Raw genomic sequence first — 25,369 nt, 5'->3', positions numbered from 1 at the left:
GTAGGTGGCTCTGAAAAGAGCCTTTGTGGGGGATGGAAGGGAGACGGGGCGCTCAAGCGCGCTCCCCACGGATGCGGCGGGCCAACTGGATGTCCTTGGGCATGATGGTGACGCGCTTGGCGTGGATGGCGCACAGGTTGGTGTCCTCGAACAGCCCCACCAGGTAGGCCTCGCTCGCCTCCTGCAGCGCCATGACGGCCGAGCTCTGGAAGCGCAGGTCCGTCTTGAAGTCCTGCGCGATCTCGCGCACCAGGCGCTGGAACGGCAGCTTGCGGATCAGCAGCTCGGTCGACTTCTGGTAGCGCCGGATCTCGCGCAGCGCCACGGTGCCGGGCCGGTAGCGGTGCGGCTTCTTCACGCCGCCCGTGGCCGGGGCGCTCTTGCGGGCCGCCTTGGTGGCCAGCTGCTTGCGCGGGGCCTTGCCGCCGGTGGACTTGCGGGCGGTCTGCTTCGTACGGGCCATACTTTCGCGACTTCGGCTTGCAGACGCCTAGTGGCCATACTTATAGACTTATCTTCGTCTTGATTGGGTCCAGAAAACAGGAGTTTTTGGACTTGCAGTCTGATTGGGTAGAATTCGATCCTATTTGCTGAGTTTCAAGATGGTTACACTATTCCTTCTCTCCTGATACTTTTCCTTTCCTGTACTTATGAACCACAGAGGGTTTTAAAAAGATGGTGCCTTTCAGTTGATGCAACTTCCCTTAATGCAGTGTTTCTCACGCAGTGTGCTCTTCTAACAGGTTTCTTTGGAAACAAACTTGCCCTTTTCATGTTCTGCAATTCACTTTGTAGCGAGTGACCAGATACTTTAAATCTTCTCCGACAGTTAGCATTTATTTAACGTCAGGCATTGTGCCAGCGGTTTGAACGCTTTGTACCACGGCTGAAGAATGACAACACGATGTATAGTGAAAGGAACCAAATGCAAACTTAAGTTTTACCTAGTTCGAAACCCTACCAAAGCCGAGTCTTACATTTACCGCGCGCACTGACTATCGTTATGTATGGCGCTCCCGCCTTTCCTTCCGTCTAGAGTGCGTTCCTTCCACCTCCCCTCTACACTAAAGGCCAATTAAGTCCTGCAGATGAAATGTTTATATAACAGAAGGATAAGACTAGAAGTATTAGTACTGCCTTTCCAGTGGAGAACAGTTACTAGATAATTAAACCTGTCACCGAGATGACAAGTCAACAAGTCAAAATAACTTTCAAAGCAAATGAACATTTACTTATTTGGTTTTTCTTTTTCTTTTCGAGACAGGGTTTCTCTGTGTATCCCTGGCTGTCCTGGACCTGTAGACCAGGCTGGCCTCAAACTCAGGAACCCACTTGTCTCTGCCTTTCAAGTGCTGGGATTACAGGCGTGTGCCACCACAGGATTTCTGTATGTAGCCTTGGGTTCCTGGAACTCTGTCTGTAGACCAGGCTGGCCTTGAACTCAGCTTCCTCTGTTTCTGCCTCCTGAGTGCTGGGATTAAAGGTGTGTGCCACTACGGCCTGGTTCAAAGTAAAGCTTTTAATAGCATGTCTGGTTTTTTGGTTAAAAAAAAAAAAGCATTGTATACCAACCTTCTTAAAATTCAAACCCAAAAGTAAAAATATTTAAAACTTCCCTTGAGGTGACAGAATGTATTTTCTTTATGCTGAAATCCAAGTAAAATGAAATTGATTTTAAGGAGATTCCAAAATACTAAACACAGTTAGTATTTAGAAGTTTGGCATTTTAATTAATTTCTTTAAGAATCCTTTAGGTGTAGAAGTAACCTCCAAAATATGGCATAAAGTATCGCTGATGTGAACTGTTACTTCTTGCCTGTGGTCATTTCTTAACAATGTTTTAAGCATAGTCAGCCATGCTCCCTATAAAAGTGGATCTAGGGTGAGATTGATCAGTTGGTAGAGCCTCAAAACACAGAAACATATTCTTCATATTGCACAATCAAACCATTCAGTGCTTCCATCAGAAGGGGACCTGCCCTGTGGGACTGGATGGTGCCCACACCAGATATCATGTATCCTGGTAAGATTTTCTTTGTAATGTATGCACTGGAGCATAATACATGGGGTGTTCATTTAAAAATTTAAAAGTTTGAAATTCTCAGACTTCAGACTCTTAATTCTCTGATCTGAGATTTTTTATTTCTGTCCTCATCAGTGTTTAGGTAATAAGTGAAAAATTCCAGAAAAGAAGTCAGGAGTTTTATTTTACATTGTAAGCCTATCCTCTCATGCCCTCTCACCCAGGACATAAATCATCCCCTTGCCCAGCATATCCTTGCTCCACATGAATTATTTACTTAGTAGCAGCCTTCCATTTAAAACATCTGTCAAGGCTTATGTTCAGGTAACCTTGATCTTATGCAATAAGGGCTCCAAAGTGCAAACAAATTTCACTAAAGAAGGTGATCATCACTGTCTGTTAATTTACCATACATATTTATACATATAATAAAGGAAACATACAGTGCTGTATATGTTTATGTAATGTACAGCATTGTCTGTATACTTAGCCATTGGCTGGAGATCTTGGACCACTTCCTCTGAGAGGAAGAGAAAGCGGCTGTATTCAGACACAGAGTCCAGGAGTTGTAGGGTTTATTTTAACAGACAATAAGAAAGTCAAGAGTCTTCCTCTTGTCTAGCTTCTAAAATCATACCTGTAAGAGGTTTGTACTCTTCAGAAATGAGGATGCCATTGTAGATGTGAATTCTATGGCACAAAACTAGAAATCAAGAAGTAAACCATGAAGGTTATCAGTGTCCCTTCCAAAAGAGATACTCCTCGATGCCCAGGCAAACTTAATCTGCATTCCTTCCGCTGCACTTTGCCTTCAGCAACAATCCAGTCATGCTGCTCAGCTGTGCTAGGTCTCCACCTCCGACGCTAGAGTGATATTCATGTGAAATTCTGGATCGAAACTTTGACCAGAAAAGGGGTTATGATGCAGAAGAAAATGTTTCTCTGCAGTTATGAGGCAGAGAACTATTTCTCAGAAATGTTCTAAAGTTTTTCATTAAAAATTATGCCCCCCAAAAGGCCAAGCAGGGTATAATGGCAGAGAGGCAAGTAGATCCAGAGGAGTTCCAGGGCAACCTGGTCTACACGGAGATTTCCAGGATAGCCAGAGCTGCATAGTGAGACCCTGTTTCAGAGAAAACAAACCACATTACAAGGGCCTAAAGTTTAGAGACAGAGAACTGGGGTCTTATTAATTGGGGGTGAGTACAGAAGCTCAACTTTTTCCATACAGTGAAAAGCAAACAAAAGAATTAAAGGAACTATTAGGCATGCAATATTTTGTATGTATAAACAAATTTTTAATACAAAAGTATGGACTAAATTTTGTGTTTGATTTCAAGAAACCTCAGAGTTAGAGTCAAACACCAACTTGGACCTGGTGAATTTTGGTCTGTCAGCTACTCAGGCTGTTTATCTGGTTTGCTTTGATTTTTGAATGGTCTTCGACCTAGGACCAAACTAAGAAACCACAGGTATTTGGGACCTTTTTCTTACTCCTTTTTGAGGTGGACCAGTACCTCCAGTATCCTGCCACTGGATAGAAATCAGATCAAGTCCTGAAAAGAATTCCTACTGATCAGTCACCATTACTGCCTATACACGACAACTTAGTATTAATATTAATATAATATTAATATATTATATTTAATATATTAATATAATTAATATAATATTTCACCAAATGTTCTCAAATGTAAAAGTATAATATGATATTTCAGAGCTATATAATGTATTGTTTAATTCTCATGAGATCTGAAGAAATGTTATCAGTTATGTATTTTAAGGGCATTTTAAAAGAATTTATGTGTGGTTTTTTTGTGTTTTTTTTGTTTTTGTTTTTGTTTTTGTTTTTTTTTTTGCTTTAAGCTCCATATTTCTTAGTTGGAACTGAATCTTACAAGAATAGATAGGTCAAAACAGTTGTTTCCTTCTAAATATGTGTATTGAACATAGACATGGGAATTCTCAAAAAACTGAGTAATTCAAAGAGGGTGGTTAGAGTTTGGGGTCTACATACCTAAAGTAGGGGAAAGAGAAAGGAAGAAAGGACACTTATAGGAAAGTCAAATGACCTTTTGGGAAAATACATCGCCCTTAGGAGAATAGACAGGGACAGGATAGTCCTGAGACAGTGTCTGCTTAGGAGTGGTCTCAGGTCTCATTCCTGAAAAGAGACCTTATTGTTGCCCCCCCCTTCCCCACTCCTGGAAGTCATCCCCACTCCGGATTTTCTGCAAACAGGATAACATGTTGATATCTTTTTGCAGGTTCCACTCTTAAACAGATCTCAACCCTTCAGCTCAAAATGATTCTCATGTCCAAAATGGGAGAATATTCTTGATTCCCTTCCACTGAAGACGGTAGACTCTGAGTCTGCCTGGGCCCTGGTACCAAAGCCCTGCCAGCCTGGGCATGTGGTTGTTTTATTTTGTAATGAAAGAGGCAAAGGCAGGAGCTGTCTACCCATAAACAATCATTGAGCTTCTACTGCACTTCGCCTTAAAAAGAAAGAAGACACAGAAACCACATCCCATTAGGGACATAGTCAAGGATGTAGAGAAGTCCGCAAAATACAGAGATGTGAAGCAACACAGCTTCCAGGGGTCGCCAAGGGAATCAGAAAACAGCGGCTACTACGGGATGGAGGGGCTCTGTGAATTTTAGGGTGCTAGTTTGGGCATGGAGGCATGTCTATGCAGTGGTTCACAAACGGGATCTATCCGTTAAGAGACTTGTACAACTGCTGGGGTTACTGGGGAAGGAGGGAGCTCCCTTCCAAGATCACAGGTCTTAGGTTTAAAACATTTGAGTTGGGAGCGGGGGATCTGAGCTCCCAGCTTAAGGTGACTCAAAACCTACATCTATGTCTGGAGCCAGAAAAATCTGGATAGAAAAAAAAAAGGGGGGGGGGAATTCATGAACACATATAGATGTTAGAACAAAGGACCAGTCAAAACAAGACAAATAGAATCACTTTAAAAACAACCCCAACCATCCCACTACCGCTCTTTCTGATACAGAACGCTTTCTCAAGATTCTTCTAAGGATGGCCCTGGGAATGATAGACATACTAGAAGTACAGACTCGAGTTCATTTCCCAGGGCGTCACTGTATGAAGCCGACACACACTCGAAAAAGTGAATTTTGGGCTGGTGAGATAGTGCAGTGGGTTAAGAGCATTGACTGCTCTTCCAGAGGTCCCAAGTTCAAATCCCAGCCACCACATGGTGGCTCACAACCATCTGTAACGAGATCTGAAGATCTTCTGGTGTGTCTGAAGACAACTACAGTGTACTTACATATAATAAATAAATATTTTTTAAAAAAAAGAAAAAGTGAATTTTAGCCTACTGCATAGTAGGGACAATTTCAGATAGCTGAAAACAAAGGGTGGACCTCAAAGGACTTGTGGAAACGAGCGTAGTAGCTCTCCTGGGCTCCTAGGCTAGTCACTGGGCCTTTGGCTAGAAGAGCGTGGAAACCCACTGACCTCGGTGAGAAGGATCGCGGCATCCTCGGTTTTCCTAGGATCTAGTTTCTGCTTGATCTGAACACTGTGTCTATACCAATGGAACAGGCGACTGTACTCAGAAACTCCGGCGACCCTTCCCTTCCACACACATTCCCGGATCCGCTGCTTTCGATTGTCACGCTGGGTACTGGAACTTTTGCTGCGGTTTTTACCTAACAGGAGCTCCGGGCCCTTCAGTGCAGCGCTCTCCCCTCTCATCTCTAAATTTCTCTTTCTCCGGTCTTTTGTCTTTTTAGCATCAGTGCTTTCCAAAGTCTGTGTCATCTCTAAGTTTTATTTGGGGATCTGAATTCTCTGAGGGACTTCGGCACCATAATTTAAGAAAATCGAAAATAAAAAATAAAGGCTTGAGACTGTAAGGAACCGGTAGAGGGCAGAGAAGAGAAAAGAAAAACAGGAAGATGACGCAACATCCAGAGCGGGGACAATTTAGAAAGCTTCCCGCCCGCGCGCTTTCAGTTTTCAATCTGGTCCGATCCTCTCATATATTAGTGGCACGCCACCTCCAGTGTCTCACCAGCTGGTGGTTTAGACTGTATTAATAATGTCTGGCCGAGGAAAGGGCGGAAAGGGCCTAGGTAAAGGCGGTGCCAAGCGCCACCGCAAGGTCCTGCGGGACAACATCCAGGGCATCACCAAGCCTGCCATCCGCCGCCTGGCTCGGCGCGGTGGTGTCAAGCGCATCTCTGGTCTCATCTACGAGGAGACCCGTGGTGTGCTGAAGGTGTTCCTGGAGAACGTCATCCGCGACGCAGTCACCTACACTGAGCACGCCAAGCGCAAGACCGTCACCGCCATGGATGTGGTGTACGCTCTCAAGCGCCAGGGCCGCACCCTCTACGGCTTCGGAGGCTAGACTGCGCTGCCGCTGCTTCACTCCTGCCCCCCATCCCTAACGGCCCTTTTTAGGGCCAACCACAGTCTCCTCAGGAGAGCTGACACTGACTTGGGTCGTACAAATATAACCATGGATCTAGACTCGGTAAGGTAAAGGCGCTAATTTTCCTTGCGACCCAACACTACTAGGCGTTCGCTTTAGAGCCATCCACTTTAGTTCCTTTACTCAAAGCGGATAGATAGCATCCAGCAGGCTCTGCTCACACTGGGAGTTTTAGTTCCTACTTAGGGCGTGAGCTGGTTGACAGGTAAGAGACTGGCTTAAATCTTTAGCTGTTAGAGGCAGAATTGCTATAGGGAGGCCCTTTGGTTGGGATGACCTACGTCCACACATTATCAAATGGCTATGGGGGTATGTCCCTGTGTTTCCAGTGAGTGGCTGTGCTTGGCTGGATATTTTATATTTCTATGGCCCCACTACCCGCCTTCTATACTTCCTCATCTTCCCAAAAGATTTTCTTGAGGCCATGTTAGAAAGCTAGCTGCCGTGGTGGAGGTCGTCACGTAATCCTCTGCGCCAAAAGGCAACGTAAGAGATAGATCGGGCGTTGTCCTGCTGCTGATTGGCTCAGACTGGAAGAGTTAGGCGTGTGGCCTCCTGCAAGAGCTGGCAGCAGAAACTGGGGCAGGACAGTCGGGAGACAAGCAGGGACAAGAACGGAACAGGGAGGTGAAGACACACGTGGTGGGACACAGTGGCAAGAAGTCGGTCGGGTTAGGTAGATGGGTTAACTGAGGGACTGTCTCAGCAAACAGGCCAACAGCCTTATTGTATCCAGAAGTTTCCGATGTCTTTACAATTAAACTCCACGCAGGACCCCCAAAAGTCCTCGCAAAACTCCTCAGTTTAGGTAAGGATCTAGGAAATAGTGGGCTGGAATTGAAGCTCTGCTAGGATACAATTGCAACGACGTTTTAATGTCCTGTAACAGAAGCAAGCTAGGCGGTGACAGCTATAATCTCAGCAAGTCAGGGAGGAAACAAGGGTTAGGGGTTCAACATGCATGATTTTGGGGAAAGCCTGTCCAAAAAAAAAAAAAAGAAAGAAAGAAAGAAAGAAAGAAAAGAAAAGAAAAAGAAAAAAGAAAGCAAGCAAACAAAACCCCATGAGGGTTGGAGAGGTGGCTCAGCATTGGCTGCTCTTCCAGAGGTCCTGAATTCAAATCCCAGCAACCACATGGTGGCTCAACGTCTCTAATAGGATCTGATGCCCTCTTCTGATGTGGCTGAAGAGAGGGCCAGTGTATTTGTGTACATAAAATAAATAAAATATTAAAAACAACAAAAAAAGAATGTATAGTCAAACAAACAAACAAGAACACCATGAACAATAGACAAACTATAGTGTTTAGTGGAAGAAAATCTTGAGAAGCCACTCAGTATGTGGTGTGTTGGGACCTGTTTAGAAAGAGGCTTGCTAAAACATGTGTACCATTGATCAGATGGTGCAGTTTTATTTTGATAAGGCAAAAGCAAATTCTCAACACGGCCAAGAATGCAGTAAGCCATTCTCTATGCATCTATATTCTGTAGCACGCTGATTTGGGTTGAACATGTTATTGGCTGTGGGTTTGTTTTTATTTTATTTTTGCTCTTGCATATTAACCTTTTTACTCAGGTGGGATAGTGTGCAGCCTCTGCATTCTGTTACACGATCACTTATGAAAATCCAACTTCCAATTGGAGAAGTTGGATTTTAGTGTATATCACCTTGGGTATACTGTGAGGACCACCATAGGAATATAGTTGTATTGATCCACCTATAATTATTGTGGTTAAGGGAAAATACACTTTAGGTAACTATATGCAATTGTAAGAAGCATAACTAAGACCATGTTTAATGTACTCTTCCCCCAATGGTAATGTTTTACAAGATCATATGAGCCAACCAGAAATTGTCACTGGGAAGAGTCAAGATTCAGAAGCTGGCATCGGCCTTTGCTTAGGAAGGAAGAGGGGAAACTGACTTACTAGAGAAAACTAGAGTCCCTGGTGAGCCAAGCAGTAACATCCTGATTGGCTCTTTCAGCCAATGGGACCTTAATAGGGAAATTGGCGAAATGCAATGAGTTTCTCCTATTGTACCAATGTTCATTTATTTTGGTTAAGGGCAATGTGTTACATCAGGAGAATCTAAGGGAATGGGATAGAGGAACTCCTTTATTATTGGGATACTTTTTGTAGGCGTAATGTTTTTGCAACCTACTTTTAATAAGGGTTCAATCTCTCCTCTAGCGACTACCCAACAGAGGTAGTGGAAGAGAAAAGTTATTAGGATAAGGGGGAAGTGGGCATGTTCAGCAATAGTTCTTTGGGGCGAGCTTGAACTTCTTGGGCAGCAGTTTAGTCTCATAGCACACACCAAATAGGACTCAGCAGCTATAGACCAGTCAGTCCTCTAGGCAGGCAGACACCAGGTAGCTGTAGTTCAATCCTGAAGAAACCACCAGGCTCCCCAACCGGCCTGAGGCAAAGCCACTGAAGTGGTAAGCTGCCCTAGGAACCTCATGAGCAGTGGGTGAGTTTCTCTAAATTGTGAGTTTCTCACAAGGCTAACCAACAATATGTGTGTGTGTGTGTGTGTGTGTGTGTGTGTGTGTGTGTGTGTGTGTCTTTAGCGAAAAATAGTGAGGCGGAGCAAACCAAACCAATGCTCAGTGCTGTCTCCCACTGTCTGTGAGGTTATATTTATACTCCTTCATCAAGCATCCTTTCAAGTGTTCCCTGTATCCAAACTTCCTTTCACCTGAGTCTGCTTCAGGAAAACAGTCTTTCATGTGTTTGCTTTAGCAAGATATCCTTTCACCTGTGTGCTCCCTCAAAACATCATTTGGCATAACTAACTTTCCAAAGAACTAGAAGTTTCCACTTCAACTCCCCCCCCACTCTTTATTCATTAAAAATTTCATGCATATATACAATGTATCTTGGCTGTATCCACCCACTTCCCTCAGACCAACTCTCATCTCCTCTCCCTCACAACTTGGTATCTTTTAATCATTCTTTCTTTTGAGGGGATTGGTTGGGCAGCAGAAACGTTGACTAAGCTCTGGTTAGCAAATGGTTTAAGGCAGATGATCAAGGGAAGCTGGGTGTCCAGGCAGGTGGCCTATCTGGGCAGCTAGAACTTACGCTAGATCTCTGAGGAGGGATGGCATATAAAGAAGTGAACCTTGTCTGAGTTTGGAGATAGAAGATCTCAGAGGAGCAGGGTAGCCTTGGCAAGTGAAAATAAGATCCCCAGAGAAGCCTTTAGACTTTTGAGGTGTTGTAAAAGTAACTTTTATTCTGATATAATTGTGGTTTGAGAGGCTTACTGCCTCTGTCTGCTGACCTAGATCTACTCCTGGAAGCTTCTAGCTCCCATACAATCTAATCAAGTCCTAGAATGTTTTCAGTGTCTGAGACTTGCTGTTGAATAAGTTCACCCCTTCCTCGTTCTTTCTGAACTTTGGCTGGCTGGTCAACTCAGCTGTTCTGGCTCCAACGCCTCTCCAAGCTGACTGATTCAATCTGGATTCTCTTGACCTCTGATTACTCTGCTTTGCCTCGTACTAACTTTGGCAGTCTGTTCCAATCCTCTGGCTCCTTCTCGTTCTCTGGCTTGTTCTGTCTAGCTTGTTCTCTCTCTGCAACCTGTCTCTATACAATTATCCCAGTAAAACTGTCTCTTCTCTCTCTGTCCCACCCCTTAAGTAACTTCCCTTCCCTTTCCTCTCCCTGTAAGAGCTGGGCACATCCTATTCTGTCAGATCTTTCTCTCATTCACTACTTTGTCTGCCTCATCACTTTCTTTTTTCTTTTCTTTTCTTTTCTTTTCTTTTTTTTGTTGTTGCCTCATCACTTTCAAACTTGGTGTTTCCTTCTACAAACTAGCTTTACCTTTATTGTTTGAGATTAAAGATGTGTACTAAAGGTGTGTCTGTATTCCAGCCAGAGGGATTAAGGTGTGTGCTAAGGGCTGAGCCACACCACACCACAATCTCAGGGTTCAACAGTGTGATCAAATATCCTGCAACAGGGTGAAACAGAGGACAGGTACCTACTGAGGGGGCTCACAGCCTCCAGATCACAGAGAAGCCGGAAAGTCTAAAGAGTAGAGCCTGCCTGGTGTGTGGGGAAGTGGAGTAGCTTTGGCATAGAAAGGAATTTGACTGGAGGATTCTCTCAGGCCTGTACGGTAGGGAGGAGCAACCCCTGCTTGGCAGCTTGGGAAATGAGGTCTCAGAGGAGCGGCCTATGCGCTGGAAAGGAGCAGACTGACCCTATTGGCTCAGGATGAGAAGTTGTGGAGGGGTTTAGGGGTGGAAAGGAGTGAGGCTCCGTCTTAAATACAGTTTTCAATTAAATTTGAGTGCAGGTTTGCTGTTTGTTTGTTTATATTTTATCTTTGCATTCTGTTGAGGCCTTCCTGCCTTAGCATAGCTGCAGCCCACCAGCTATTCATATTGTTGCTGTAATATGCCTGTCAGTCACTGACACAAAAAATAAGGACTGGGAACAGGGCCATGCTGACCACATACCCTGTTATATCCTGTATGTTTTTTTTTTTTTAAAGATGTATTTATTTATTATATGTAAGTACACTTGTAGCTGTCTTCAGACACTCCAGAAGAGGGCGTCATATCTTGTTATGGATGGTTATGAGCCACCATGTGGTTGCTGGGATTTGAACTCAGGACCTTTGGAAGAGCAGTCAGGTGCTCTTACCTGCTGAGCCATCTCACCAGCCCAGCCCCTCCTGTATGTTTTAAGGTTTGTTAATATTAAGAAATTCCACAACTATAAGCTTCCTGAAGGACCTATTAAACTAAAGGTCAACATGAAGTTATGTCTAAAATGACTGTCATCGGGGCCAGCCACCAACCAGGCAGCACATCCCGCATCTGTATATGAGCTCATTGTGATTTTTGCGATTTTAGCCTTTATAAGCTGACACAGAAAAATATTCGTGGTTGTGGCTTCAGACCCCGAGTTCTGAGCTGTAGCCCTGATCGATCAGTGTTAGGGTGTGCATTCAACAAACCATCCCTGTTTGACTTAGATCGGTGTTCATGTGGTTTGTGGGGTGACTCCTGGACCCCAACAATTCTAGTTTTTATTTGCAAAATTTGCTGATATATGTGGGTTGGAGGAAAAATTCTAGGCCTTCTTCTCAAAAAATAAACTATTATTTTATCGGTCTTTACTTTTGGTGGCTCTCAACAGCATTAAGTACTATAGGGTGAAGTAGATTTAAGCATGATGCTTAATAGACATGCTGTCAAAGGAAGGGATCAAGACTTGACCTTGACCTCCAGAAGAAATAGATGGTGTACACACACACACACACACACACACACACACACACACAGAGGGGGGGGTGGGGCTCAGCAGTCCAAGGTACCAAATACTGAATATGATGAGGAATCTAGATAATTTTCCAAATCTCAAACTACAGAAATCAGTATGTTTGGGGGAATCAGGGGAGTCTGGGCAGAAGGAGTGAGCTTGTGTCAGTTTTTGGGAAATCCAGAATACCTGCCATCCTAGCTAGTTAGCTATTCAGTAATGGAGGAGCGGGGGCTGAGGAGAGATTGCAAGGACAGCATCTGTGCCCATTTGAGCTGAAAAGAAATGGGCTTTCCTTTACAACCTCACCAACAGCTTGCTATCCTAGCTCATGTCATGCTGTAACTCTCACTGCTAAGGGCCTTGCAGATAAACACATCTGATTCTTGTGTAAGTGCTTGGAAACACTGGCTTTCAGAGGTTTACTGCATTAAAGAGAACTAAGCAAATACAAGAAGCAGAGAACATTTCCAGACGGAAGTTGGTGGCTCTGAAAGTGAGATCTCACACCCATCAGCACGGGGCACCTGGCTCTTTTGCTGAGACTGACTGATTTGGAAAACCTGGGTGTATGGCCCAGCGATTTGTGGTTTAAGAAAAAAAAAATATAGATGGAAAGAGACACAGGTGCTTTATTTGCCAAGCATTTGAGGCAAATGTAGATGATGTAGAAATTATAAAGGTAAAGGCTTGTTTTATTAAATCTTCCTTTGTGCTTTTTATAGCACAGTACTGAATTTAATAATCAATGAGTATGTTCCCTTTTCTTCCTAAGTTTTTCCAATATCCTACCTTTATGCCATTACTGTATCTTTGCTTTGCTTTGCTTTGCTTTCTTTTTTGAGAATGTACAGAGATCCACCTGGCACTGACTCTGGATTGCTGAGATTAAAGGCGGTGTACTACAGAGACCAACTTGTGACACCTGTATACATCTTTCCAGAGAGATTCCTTTGGATGACCTCAATGGTGACCTTTGCCCATATCTTGTCAGTCTCATTAGTACCATGCTATGGCATGACTGAAGCATTTAGCTATGCCGAATCTGTGAAGATCAAACCAGAGAATCGGGCTTCCCTTCCCACTAATACATTTCTTCTTCTTCTTCTTCTTTTGTTTTTTTGGAGACAGGGTTTCTCTGTGTAGCCCTGGCTGTCCTGGAACTCATTCTGTAGACCATGCTGGCCTCGAACTCAGAAATCTGCCTGCCTCTGCCTCCCGAGTGCTGGGATTAAAGGCGTGCGCCACCACGCCCGGCACATTTCTTCTTTTTCACCTCAGCTATCTGTAACAGGAAGGACCATAAAACCCTGTTCAGTCACTGTTAACAATGAAGAATGTGAGGTGTAATCATGCTTTGGAGGGGGGAGGGGCTTGCTAGCAAAATAGTTTCCTTTTTATTTCCAACACTGAAAATTCTCCAAGAGGTAGAACTTCTCTTTCATCTCTAGAGTAGATTCAGAACATCCACTAGAGGTAAGTCCAAAGGACTGTGGGTCTATTCTACAGTTCTGTTTCTAATATAATGGCGTCAGAGAGCTCTCCTGCCCCCCAATCATATACATTTCCCTGAAAGCCAGTTAGAAGTCTGATTTTTCCTCTCTAGGCTCGATCCTCTGACTTGCAGCTTCCTCATGAATAGCCAGGTTAGCCACCTTTGAGTCATCGTTCTCTTCCTTTGAAACCCTCTACTTTATTGCAGCTATTAATAATGTTTTTCTAGTTCAGCCAAAAGACCAGAGTTTATATTTATACAAACTGAGACTAGTACACATTTGAATGGATATACAGAGAATTACTAGGAATAGTCACAAAAATTTAACAATGATTCATAGGTGTAAGTTTTCCTAGCTTTGATTACTTCTGAGTTGCTTGATTTCCCTACAGTATGCATAAATGAGCTTCCTCCCCAGATAATAAGATGACTGATAGGCTGATGAGAGCAGCCATGGAAAATTCTAGTTTGTCAAAGTTAAATGCCCTCATCTTTAGTGTTGCTGAAAGTGCTTTTCTTTCCAATAGGAATACTTTAGAGAGCAAGTAAAAGTTATGAGAAGCCAAGGCTGAAGGCCGTGAAATTGCTAGGTGGTGGTGGTCCATGCCTTTAATCCCAGCACTTGGCCAGGAGGTGGGTGGACCTGAGTTTGAGCCAGCCTGGTCTATACAGCAAGATCCAGGACAGTCAAGGCTACACAAAGAAACCCTGTCTGGAGAGAGAGAGAGAATCCAAAAGTGATGTTTATTGTCCACTTTGGTTTCAGGGCAAACATCTTCTCTAGTTTCCTGTCACCAGATACTTAGGTGGCACAGATGTCTGCAAGGCCGTTCTTGTGTCCTTGAGCCGCTCTGCCCCAGCACTGCCTGAAGCCCATCTGTAGCCCATCTTCCAGTCCCTGAACAATTAAAGGCCATAGGCTCAGAGTTGGTTTTGATCAGTTTCTACCCATGCAGGCGAGTTTTATTTTAACGTGACACAAGCTAGAATCTTCAGAGAGGAGGGAGCCTCAATAGAAGAGGCTCCTCTGTAAGATCAGGCTTATAGGCAAGCCTGTAGGACGTTTTCTTAATTAGTAATTTATGTGGGAGGCCCAGCCCATTGTGGGTGATGCCAGCCTTGGGCTGGTGGTCCTGGGTTCTAGAAGAAATAAAACTCTTTCCCGCCTTGCTTTTGGTCATGGTGTTTCATCACAGCAGTAGAACCTAAGTACACACCACAGCCTTTCCCTCTGTCAGGTTCAGGCAAGCGGCGGCACGCCTCAGAGTGAGCAGTTGCTGTGGCTGCTCGCTGATCTCATCGATCTCATCACCGGACTGCCATCTGCTATTGTCCCGAAGCCTGAGACTTGGCCTCCTGCCTCAGAAGTTCCTCTGGCTCCTTCACACCATCTTCTGTTTACTAGTCTCCATAGACAACTTTATTTCTCATTTGCTTAAGCAACTAGTTTTTTCTTCTTCTCTTTACACTTAGTTCCTAATCTTCCACCCTTGTAAAAAGCAATTTTATGTTTAAAATGTCTTATTTCTGTGTATTATAATAAATTATATTAATAAAATTGGATTTTAAAATATTAGTCTGTTTTTTTTTTGTTTGTTTTTTTCTTTTGTTTTTGATAAGGTGGAATTCCTGAATGGTCCAAGCCGGCCTTGAATTTGTAATCTTCTTGCCTTAGCTTCCAGAACACTGGGGTTACACGTGGGTACCACTACACTTGGCCCAGAACTGTGTTTTTAAGGTCTACTTTTGTTGTTAGGTGTTGTTTTCTGAACATAGTATCCTTTTTCCCACACCACATACCTGGGTAAATGTGCATATTAAGACTTATTAGTCAATATGATAGTATGGGGGGAGGGCTTTACAACTCTTAGCATTTCTATGTTGGGTTCTATAATAAATACAACACCAAGACTGAAAGTCACCTGGGAAGGAAAGTGTTTATTTCATCCTTGTAGTCCACCATCCATCAGGGCATCCATCAGGGCAGGGACTCCAATAAGGCTGACATCTGGAGGGAGTCACATAAGCAGAGGCCATAGAGGAGTACACATTACTGGGTAGTCCCCAAGGCTTTCTCAGCTGCATCCTTATCCCAGGACCACCTGCCCAGGGACAGCATTACCTCCAACTGGTTGGGCCCTCCAAACAAATCATCAATTAAGAAAACACCCTAGCTGGGCGGTGGTGGCGCACGCCTTCAATCCCAGCACTCGGGAGGCAGAGGCAGGTGGATTTCTGAGTTCGAGGCCAGCCTGGTCTACAGAGCGAGTTCCAGGACAGCCAGGGCTACACAGAGAAACCCTGNCTCAAAAAACAAAAACAAAAAACAAAAAAACAAAACAAAAAAAAATTATAATCTAAAAGCAAACAAAAATAAAAAAAAAAAAAAAAGAAAACACCCTGCAGACTTGCCTACAGGCTGGACTCACGAAAGCATCTCCTCAACTAAGATTCCTTCTTCCAAGATTGTGTCAAGTTGGCATAAAAGCTAGCCAGTACCAGAGACAATTAAATCATAAGAGTGGAACCCTCATCGACGGAATTAGTGAGTCGACTGGTCACCCCTCACCCCATGCTGAGGACTTTTTAAAGCATAGTCCATGACAAATGCCTTCACCAGACACAAATATGCTTGCTCCTGCTCTTCTGAGCCTCTGCAGCTACCCACAATGCACTTCTGTTTATAAATTACCAAAACATTTTATCATTGCAGCCCAAATAGAAGACAGTGTATCTATATTTTGTTGGGGCCCAGGAACCACCCCACAAACTACACAAACATGGATCTCAGTCAGACAGGGATAGTTTACTGAGCATACACCCCAGGACTGATCAAGCAGGCTCAGGGTCCAGATTCAAAAACTAAACCATGACACTGAGTTAAGGTTCTACAGGCTTTTAATCCTGATATCTACATCATCTGTGCCAAATTATCCCATCAATCAGATTTAGGGATGGGGGGATTTTCTTAGGAACATATCTTTGTCTCTATGTATCCTCCCAATGGGGTATTCAACTGTGGTAGGGAACTTGCCCTTGTCTAATATTTATGTCTTGTCTACCAGGATAGGACTTGTAACGTTCATGTCTTAACTCACCAACTGGGATGTCAATTACCCACATAGATGTCTCTTTCTGCCAGGTAGGATGTCAGCTCACAGGGAGGTTTTGGGAACTTAAACTTTACTTGACCACCACTCAAAATGGAAGTCTTATTCCAAATAGTTTCTTAAATTGGTGTAGGTATCTCTCTTTTCTTTGAGTCTATCCCAGGGACCATAAAAGCTTATACGCAGGTGCAGGAAGTGCTGCTGGGTGGTTGGTTCAGGCCCAAGCTCTTACTGTGGGTAATTATATAAATCAGTTCTGCTGACTTCGTAGTGACTGGTTCCTAAGGGCACAGAACATAACAGAATATTTAATCAACTTGGTATTTTCATGTTCCTAGTAACACCAGAAACATGAAAATTTTTCCTTATAATGGCAGGCTATCCAGACAACAGTTACTTAGGCCCTAGCCTAACATATATGCCTTTCCTCCTGATGAGGAATGCCCACATTGTTTCCAGTGTCTAGGCATCCTTACCATGTCTTCTGATAAACTTGCATGAGAATTTCTTTTGAATAAATATCCAGGAACAGAATTTCTGGACCTATGTAAACTTGTCTTAAGCAGCAGTGGCTGCCTTGTATGATGGCTGCCTTAGGTCTATGTGCTGCCAGGGCAGCCTCAGGCACACACACCCTCCATCCTGGCCGTCCCTGAACATGTTTCAACTTTGCAAACTTCAAGTGAGATCCGTTATTGGTTTAACTTGCCTTTGTCTGAGTTCTAGTTTTATCTTTTTTTTTTTTTTTTTTAAAGATTAAATATATTATTTATGTCTGTGAGGGTGGTGTGGGATGTTCCTATGGAGGCCAGAAGAGGGTGTCAGGTATATATGAGCATTTCTTTCCTGTGTATGTTTGTTTTAATTTGCACTTTTTGTAATCAATCTTCCATTCATCTTATCCTACTGACAGAAGAAAGCCACTCCTAGCATTCAGGACCCTAAAGAGTTCGGCCTACAAGCCCCCACCACAGAGGGTTCATCTTTTAGTACTGCCTCTGCTGCACTGGTCACCAATTACGATTTCTCCTTTTATCCGACTGAAGGAAATGGTAACAAGTTCTTATATGAGGGCTGATTTTATAGTGTTCTTGGTGATTTTCTCTGTTAATCCTGAAACCATCAGTAATTTAAAAAACCTCTTTTAAAAGTACATTTTTATTTTCTGTGTGTGTATACGTGCTGTACCCAGTGCAGGGCTCGAGGTGTGAGGACAGCTTGCTGGAGTTGTTTTTCTCTTTCCATCGATGGCATGGGCTGCAGGATAGAGCTCAGCACACCAGGCTCGGTGGAAGCGCCTTTAACCACTATACCATTACTATCCCATGTGAAACTCAAGTATTTAGTCTAAAACGTAATTATAGCTCTGGGATGTTGTAACCTATTAGCTCATGATAACTTCCTCTTAGAGAATGAAAAGCAGTGTCCTTTTAAAATTTCTCTTCCATGAAATAGAATAGGGTTGAAAATAAGCACTATATGTAATTTGTTTCCATTTTAGATCTATCTATCTATCTATCTATCTGGTAATAAAATGAATATTTTGCTATAGTTTTATGTCAGCAGAAATCAGTTATGGCTGATTCCAAGTTGTGCTAAGATATACTGTAGGTTATGTAATATTTCATGTACAGTTCTCTGAAACCATGACTCAATGCACAAGAAAAGCAAAACATGAGACCCAGGCTTCATTGGCACATACAGTTTCTGCACATGTTCAACAAAAATAAAACAGTCCTCCCCTGTCTGTCTAGAAACTAGCATATTTCGTTACCATTGTTTTTCATGATCTAATTATAATTGAGATTTACAATACTTCTGGTGGTTCTGTGAAACAAAACAGGAACCATATTATTGGTAAGAAGCCACATTGTTTTAAATCTCCATATCTTCTAGAATAAGTTTCTGCTTCCTAAGCCTAATGTACCACAAAACATGTTTTTCAATCTACCCTGAACTTGTAATCCCATGATGTTTGCCCAGCCCTTTTGCCTTGCTAAGCTCCTGAACCTGTGCTACATGATTGCCCTTTTGCTTTATGAAATTGTGTCTTCTCAGATCCCTTGATGGCTCCCCTTCCACATGATGTATTCTTGAACTTATTTTATTGCCTCCTCTCTAATTGGCCAATTATCCTGACAGCTGTTTCCTATCCAGTTATCTACCCCACAGTCAGCTGTGAGCCCTTAGTCCCCCACCCCTCTGTCCAGGTGCTAACAGCCAATTATCTCAACAGCTGTTTTCTATAAACCCTAGTCCTTCCCCATAAAAGGGACCCCAAAAGCCAATGAGGGGCTGTTCAATGAAACCCTGTTTTAGGGTGAGGCAGTCGTCTGGCCAGCCCCTTGTGAATAAAACTTGCTTATTCAGACAGTCATGGAGATGTGTTTTTCTCAGGTCTAACAGTCTTTCTTGTCAAGTTGACTGGATTTGGAATCACTTGGGAGACACACCTCTAAGGTGTTTTCGAGCGTGTTTCTAGACAAGCTTAAGTGAGGCGGGGAGGTAGGCAGGACCATCACTGGGTCCCAGACTGAATAAAAAAGCAAGCTGAGCACCAACTGCTGTCTCTTGACTGTAATATGATCAGCTGCAGCCCCACCCCAGTCCTCTGCCATCCCCCCCCCCCCAGTATCACACCCCCTTTTTGAGACAGGGTGTGTGTTGCCCTGGCATTCTTTGAATTCACTATGTAAATCAGGCTGGCCTCAAGTTCTGAGATCCCCCTGCGGAAGTCTCCTGAGTGCTAAGATTAAGGGTGTGTATCACCATGCCTGGCTTCCTTATCCCTTCTTAAACCAAAGTAACTCCATCTTCACTTGAATGCTGTTGGCTATTTTGAACAGCAAGAATACTGATGTTATTAATACTAATGATACCATTAGCACCTGTTATTGTAACCAAGATGCAATGAAACCACCATACTAGCTCACTCCTGGGCCAGAGAAGTTTACTGGGGACCAAACTTCAAGACTATCTCTCGTGGAGGGCAGAGAGAAGAGCAAAAGGGTGGAAAACCAAGCAGATTTGATAAGACTGTCAGCAGGGTGGGTCTCTGAGCTAATAAAACTAGATTGATTGGGAACTAGATGCTGTTGCCTGAGGTGCCTGATCTTTGGGGTGGATTAAGGGAGGCTCTTGACAAAGAGATCCCTAGCAAATAGAAATATACTTTTAGGCCTGTTTACCTACCAACAATCCTGTTTACCTGGCCAAAATTCTGTTTAGGACACTGTTACCAGCACTGCCATTTTGGGGGAGTTCACTTTGGACCTAACAATTATGTTTTACCCGTGTTGTGTAAATTGTAACTATCTACATCCTTACAGCAAGTTATGTGGGCACAATTCTATTCAGGTCAAAGGAACTGGGATCCCTGTCTTTTCTTGTGGCCCCTTCCCCAGTTCAGAGTCTGGAGCTGAGTCCTGCCTCTCCATGAGCCTTATGTCCCAATTCATAGCAACGAGGTTCTTACTCCCTTCTGTCTACCTTCCCTCTCTCTGCCACTCTTTAGATTGATTTCATTTGTTGATACTTTGGGGAGGTCCCATCCTGAGCTCCCACCCACATCCCAAAGAAATGTCTCTGCAGCGCTGAATCCTCAGGGATACAAAGAGGGTCCTTTTCCTTGGCCACCTGCCCCTTGGTGCTCAGGGGGCAGGGGTGGGGTGCTATTGGGGGTACACCCTGCTGAATTCTCTTCACAGTTACTGTTACCAGAAGCAAGCTAAAGTCAGGAGTGAGGTCACTTTCAAAGAGCACCTTGGCCTTCTCAGACATTGCTTCTGAGCCATTTTCTGCTTCCTCCCCTGATCTGTGACCTGCTTCAAGGACCTCAGAAGTTCTTCCCAGAACTCCAGCACAGAGCTGTTCGTCCTCTGTAAGTTCAAAGATTCCAAGAGATCAGGCTCTGTATTAGTTAGGGTTTTGCTGCTGTGAACAGACACCATGACCAAGGCAAGTCTTATAAAAACAACATTTAATTGGGGCTGGCTTACAGGTTCAGAGGTTAGTCCATTTTCATCAAGGCAGGAACATGGCAGTATCCAGGAAGGCATGGTGTAGGAGGAGCTAAGAGTTCTACATCTTCATCCAAAGGCTGCTACTGGAAGACTGACTTCCAGGCAACTAGGGTGAGAGTCTTAAGCCCACACCCACAGTGACACACCTATTCCAACCAGGCCACACCTCCAGATGGTGCCACTCCCTGGTCCAAGAATATACAAACCATCACAGGCTCCTTGAACCCAACAGCACACTCCGAAGCAGGGATGGAACAGGAAGTCAGGTCCATCAGTAAGTATTTCCTACCCAGTGTGGTGTCTCAGACACTGCTTGGATGTTAATACTATGAATATTGCTGACCCCATGCTGTGGATGGGTAGAGTACAGGAGAGAAGAGGAACCCAAAGAAAGGAAGACTTGAAGCATGAGGGATTCTGGGAATTTGAAAAGGGAGGATATTTTGGACAGAACAGAATGTGAAGATACTTTACTTACAGGTGTCGCATGCTGCTATTTATTCAGCTAGGAGAATATCTAAACCTAGGAAGCCGAAACAAACAAACAAACAAACAAACAAACAAACAACCCAAAACCAAAACAAAACAAAAAACCCAGAAACTAGCTGTGTGTTAAAATTTTAGATTAAAAAGTAATTAAAGTGGCTGAAAAGATGGCTCAGGAAATAGCATCTTTGGTGAGGATCAGGTCTCAATTCCCAGAACCCACATGGCATCTATAACTCCAGTTCCAGGAGTTATAGATCTTTTGGCCTCCTCAGGCACCAGGTAGCCATATGATACATACATACATACATACATACATACATACATGCAAAAGGCACTCATACATATAAATCTAAATTTAAAAAAATTAAATGAATTTTCAAAAGACTCTCCTCTTAGATTGTTACTTAGTGACAGTGAGAAACCTTCCTGAACATGTAATCTTAGACCAGGGTTGTTGAGGGTGTCAACTAAGGCAAGAGTCTGGACAGATGAATAACGTTATACAACTCAAAAGCATTTGTAAAGTATTTGGTGATTTGTGAGTTTTGAGCAAAGGACAAGGGACTTCTAATAGATGAGAGGGGAAAAGGAAAGTTATCTATCAGTAAAGTGGATAATCTGAAAGGAATAAAGAGGTTTGGGAAGCCGTATGGTAGTAGAATGGTATAGAAAACAAGATGAATTTGACATATCACTACTGCCAAGAACTGTTTGAAACACTGGTGTGTGCACTACTCAAGCTGGTTAGACATGGAGACAAGGATAATTAGGGCAATTAGAATGGAACCAAAGGAATATTGTTTGTAGGTCAGCCTTTTACTATGTGGTTTACCTGTAACACACACACACACACACACACACACACACACACACACACACCTTACATACCATCACCACAGTAATTAAATCTAAACGGAGTAACTCACCTGATAGCAGGCAGATAAAAAGATACTCAATGCTAAGACTTAAATCCTGTTATGTAATGGTGAACATGAGGACCTCCCAAGCAAGACAAAATATCAAAACATTGTAAGGTGGCTGTAAACATTAACTGTTTCAAGAGGATAGAGAAGTAACACATGTTAGCAAAAATACACTAATTTGCAAAGGGCAATCTAAATAGTCTTGCAAGGCTTGACACTTGGCCTCATATACAATTAGCCAGGTGCTCATTTATAAAAAGAAAAGAAAAAAGTTCCATTACTCAGCAACGCACATTAGAAGGGAACGAAAAAATAAAGGATAAAACGGCGAAGACTGACGTTGAGTTGGAGAGGAGGCATGCAAAAGTTGAGCACCTGGATAGAATATTTTAAGCACTTCGCTGTGCAAATGCGCCTGGAATTAGTAAATTCTTAGGCGGCTATAGCTAACGCTTGGGAGAAATCAGAGGCACCGTGGACAATAATTCTACAACCACCCTCTGTTGGAGCAGGTTGAGAAAACTCAGGCCTTTTACAGTTTGCATCTGAGAGCCATATAGTTCTTTGTTGAGTGCCGAGTTGCCCTCTCCTTCCCAGGGCTGTTCGACACATTCTCTGCCAAGACTGCTCTATCTCTCTCCTCCCAAGGCTACTACTGTCCTAAACTGACACCTGGGAGGATCCGGGAATCTTGAGATTAGCTGGCCGGTGTTCCGGAGCAGTAACACCAAAACTCAGAGAAATCAGTAAAAGTTTCCAGTCTGCACTCAGCATCCCCCCCATTCGTCCTTCGCTATTTCTTGTGATCGTTTCTCAACCCCTCCCCATTCTCCCTCAGTGTTTATAACCAAGCGTTCAAGCCCGCAATAAACGAAGCCTTGACACCTTTGCAGGGCTTCCTTCTTTCCTTCCATTTCACCTCAGGTTCGTGGTGATCCCCCTGGACCCACGGAATAACTTATCCCGCGGGCCGGGAAAACCCTCTGCGGAAACCCGACAGGAAGAATGTAAAGGCAGCTTAAAGACGAAAAGCTGCACAGCTCTTCTGGGGAAGCTGTGGTGGCTCTGAAAAGACCCTTTGTGGGGCAAGGGGGAGGAGGGAATTGAGTTGGCATTTAAGTAAATTAATAGGAATAAGAGAAACTAACCAATTGCCATGGAACCATATAGCAATAAACGCTGAATCCCAGGTAGCTAGCAGTCTTCTAATCAAGTGTTAAGACGTCAATTAACGTTAAACCACCTACATCACCTACATTAAGCGCATGCAAAGCTTCCTTGGAAGCAAACATTATGCAGACAAACAGGTACAATAGAGGTCAAATACCAACCTAGAACTATCTAGAAGGCTGATGTACGGACAAAGCGTTAAGCTCTTCCGGGGAAGCTGTGGTGGCTCTGAAAAGAGCCTTTGTGGGGGATGGAAGGGAGACGGGGCGCTCAAGCGCGCTCCCCACGGATGCGGCGGGCCAACTGGATGTCCTTGGGCATGATGGTGACGCGCTTGGCGTGGATGGCGCACAGGTTGGTGTCCTCGAACAGCCCCACCAGGTAGGCCTCGCTCGCCTCCTGCAGCGCCATGACGGCCGAGCTCTGGAAGCGCAGGTCCGTCTTGAAGTCCTGCGCGATCTCGCGCACCAGGCGCTGGAACGGCAGCTTGCGGATCAGCAGCTCGGTCGACTTCTGGTAGCGCCGGATCTCGCGCAGCGCCACGGTGCCGGGCCGGTAGCGGTGCGGCTTCTTCACGCCGCCCGTGGCCGGGGCGCTCTTGCGGGCCGCCTTGGTGGCCAGCTGCTTGCGCGGGGCCTTGCCGCCGGTGGACTTGCGGGCGGTCTGCTTCGTACGGGCCATGGCGGAGACGGAAGACACCCAGACGAGGAGCACACGGGGACCTGACACCGGCCCGAGCCGGCCGCCTTTATAGGCTCAGTCTTCCCCACGGCGGGGCGGAGACAGCGACTTGAAACTCCCGCGCTGCCGCGCCATTGGCCGTGACGTCGCAGGCACCGACCTCGCCCATTGGCTCGGGCCCGTCACGCCTCCAGACCCGCCCCCCGCCCCCCAGGTCCAGCCTGGCGCCCGGCCGACTCGCCAACCTTCTGCGAGGGTGGAGCCACGTCTGGCAGCTGCCCGTAGAGGGCGGGTCCGGCTCTGCCGGAGAGGAGCTCGCGCGCCCCCGCCCGCCGTCCAAAGTCCCAGGGCAGAACTAAGCTAGTGTTTTTGTTCAGCACCGCCCAGCTCCAGATTCCAGCCCCAGCCCCAGCCCCAGCCCCAGCCCCAACCCCAGCCCCAGCCCCAGCCCCAGCCCCCCATGATCCCTAGAGCCGGCCGCGTCCAGTCCTCGCGGGACACCTCCTCCTCCTAGACATTCCCCAAGGACGGGGCGAGAGAGTGGCTGACTTCGACTTATGTCTGGACTGGCTTAGACGTCCTATTCGAGTCTCAGTCCTGGGAAGGGGTCAGGCGGGTGGGAGGGCGGTGAGTGAGCGAGCTATAGTGTTGTGTATGACCGGGCTGTGGGCAGATAGGGGCTAAATGTTTGGGACAGTCAGCGAGAACCGCGCATCCGCTCCGTCGAGGCAGGGCACAAACCAAAGAGCGACAACACAAGACACTATCAGGGGGACCACGGGCAGAGTGGGCAAGGAAGCAGAGGACACGACACGACACTCTTACTTTTGGGGCAGGGCCGGGAAAGGCCAAGACCGGCTACCGTGACACAACTCTTTATCTGATTCAGTGGGTGGCTCTGAAAAGAGCCTTTTTGGGAGTTCGCGGGGGTTATATCCCGGAGACGCGGGCCGGCGCGAGCAGTGGCCTCACTTGCCCTTCGCCTTATGGTGGCTCTCCGTCTTCTTGGGCAACAGCACGGCCTGGATGTTGGGCAGGACGCCGCCCTGCGCGATCGTCACTTTGCCCAGCAGCTTGTTGAGCTCCTCGTCGTTGCGGATGGCCAGCTGCAGGTGGCGCGGGATGATGCGCGTCTTCTTGTTGTCGCGGGCCGCGTTGCCCGCCAGCTCCAGGATCTCGGCCGTCAGGTACTCCAGCACCGCCGCCATGTACACCGGCGCGCCGGCGCCCACGCGCTCCGCGTAGTTGCCCTTGCGCAGCAGCCGGTGCACACGCCCCACCGGGAACTGCAGCCCGGCGCGGGACGACCGCGACTTGGCCTTGGCGCGGGCCTTGCCTCCTTGCTTGCCTCGGCCGGACATCACGAAAGCGCAAACAGATGGACGCTCACAACCTGGAAACTGTACTCCGGCGCTGACGCCTCACCCTTTTATAGACACAGACCCGATTGTCCGCCCGACGCTCTCATTGGCTCACACGCGTTCTGACGCCGTGGCCAATAGGAGAGCGCGCACAGAAGCCTCTCATTTACATAAGACCGGCTCCCTCGCCCCGGCGTCGCCCTAGAACGCGCGAATCACGACGCGCGTGCTCGGTGGCTTCATTTGCGTGCGGCCGTCGTTGCGACACTTGGCGGGTCGGTGGCCTGCTTGCAGTTTCTCCTGCAGCGGAAGCTAAGAGCAACTGAGCCGGTAGT

General features: G+C 45.5%; 3 protein-coding genes across 3 annotated transcripts; 1 reads left to right on the top strand and 2 right to left on the bottom strand.

Moving 5' to 3' along the window:
- On the bottom strand, positions 1-24,046 carry LOC110320846 (histone H3-like centromeric protein cpar-1). The gene is made up of 4 exons (XM_021196953.2): positions 23,271-24,046; positions 6,192-6,434; positions 5,514-5,821; positions 1-490 (listed from the first exon to the last, which is right to left on the bottom strand). The coding sequence occupies exons 1-4, from the start codon at positions 23,671-23,673 to the stop codon at positions 53-55; spliced, it is 1,392 nt and encodes a 463-aa protein (XP_021052612.1). The 5' UTR covers positions 23,674-24,046; the 3' UTR covers positions 1-52.
- LOC110321041 (histone H4) lies at positions 6,076-6,589 on the top strand. The gene has a single exon (XM_021197135.2). It carries the CDS (start codon positions 6,100-6,102, stop codon positions 6,409-6,411), a length of 312 nt encoding a protein of 103 aa, XP_021052794.1. The 5' UTR covers positions 6,076-6,099; the 3' UTR covers positions 6,412-6,589.
- Positions 24,047-24,494: 448 nt separating the features above from the next.
- LOC110319812 (histone H2A type 2-A) lies at positions 24,495-25,152 on the bottom strand. The gene has a single exon (XM_021195405.2). It carries the CDS (start codon positions 25,032-25,034, stop codon positions 24,642-24,644), a length of 393 nt encoding a protein of 130 aa, XP_021051064.1. The 5' UTR covers positions 25,035-25,152; the 3' UTR covers positions 24,495-24,641.
- Positions 25,153-25,369: the final 217 nt, after the last annotated feature.

This window comes from Mus pahari, chromosome 4 (genome assembly GCF_900095145.1).
Source record: "Mus pahari chromosome 4, PAHARI_EIJ_v1.1, whole genome shotgun sequence".
NCBI lineage: Eukaryota > Metazoa > Chordata > Mammalia > Rodentia > Muridae > Mus > Mus pahari.
This window is presented reverse-complemented; position numbering and strand designations above follow the sequence as displayed.

Coding starts and splice junctions, on each gene's coding strand:
- LOC110319812 (XM_021195405.2), bottom strand. CDS start 25,034: ATGTCCGGCCGAGGCAAGCAAGGAGGCAAGGCCCGCGCCAAGGCCAAG.
- LOC110321041 (XM_021197135.2), top strand. CDS start 6,100: ATGTCTGGCCGAGGAAAGGGCGGAAAGGGCCTAGGTAAAGGCGGTGCC.
- LOC110320846 (XM_021196953.2), bottom strand. CDS start 23,673: ATGGCCCGTACGAAGCAGACCGCCCGCAAGTCCACCGGCGGCAAGGCC. Junction 6,435..23,270: donor CCGCCGCATCCGTGGGGAGC/GCGCTTGAGCGC, acceptor GATGGGGGGCAG/GAGTGAAGCAGCGGCAGCGC. Junction 491..5,513: donor CCGCGATCCTTCTCACCGAG/GTCAGTGGGTTT, acceptor TATGGCCACTAG/GCGTCTGCAAGCCGAAGTCG.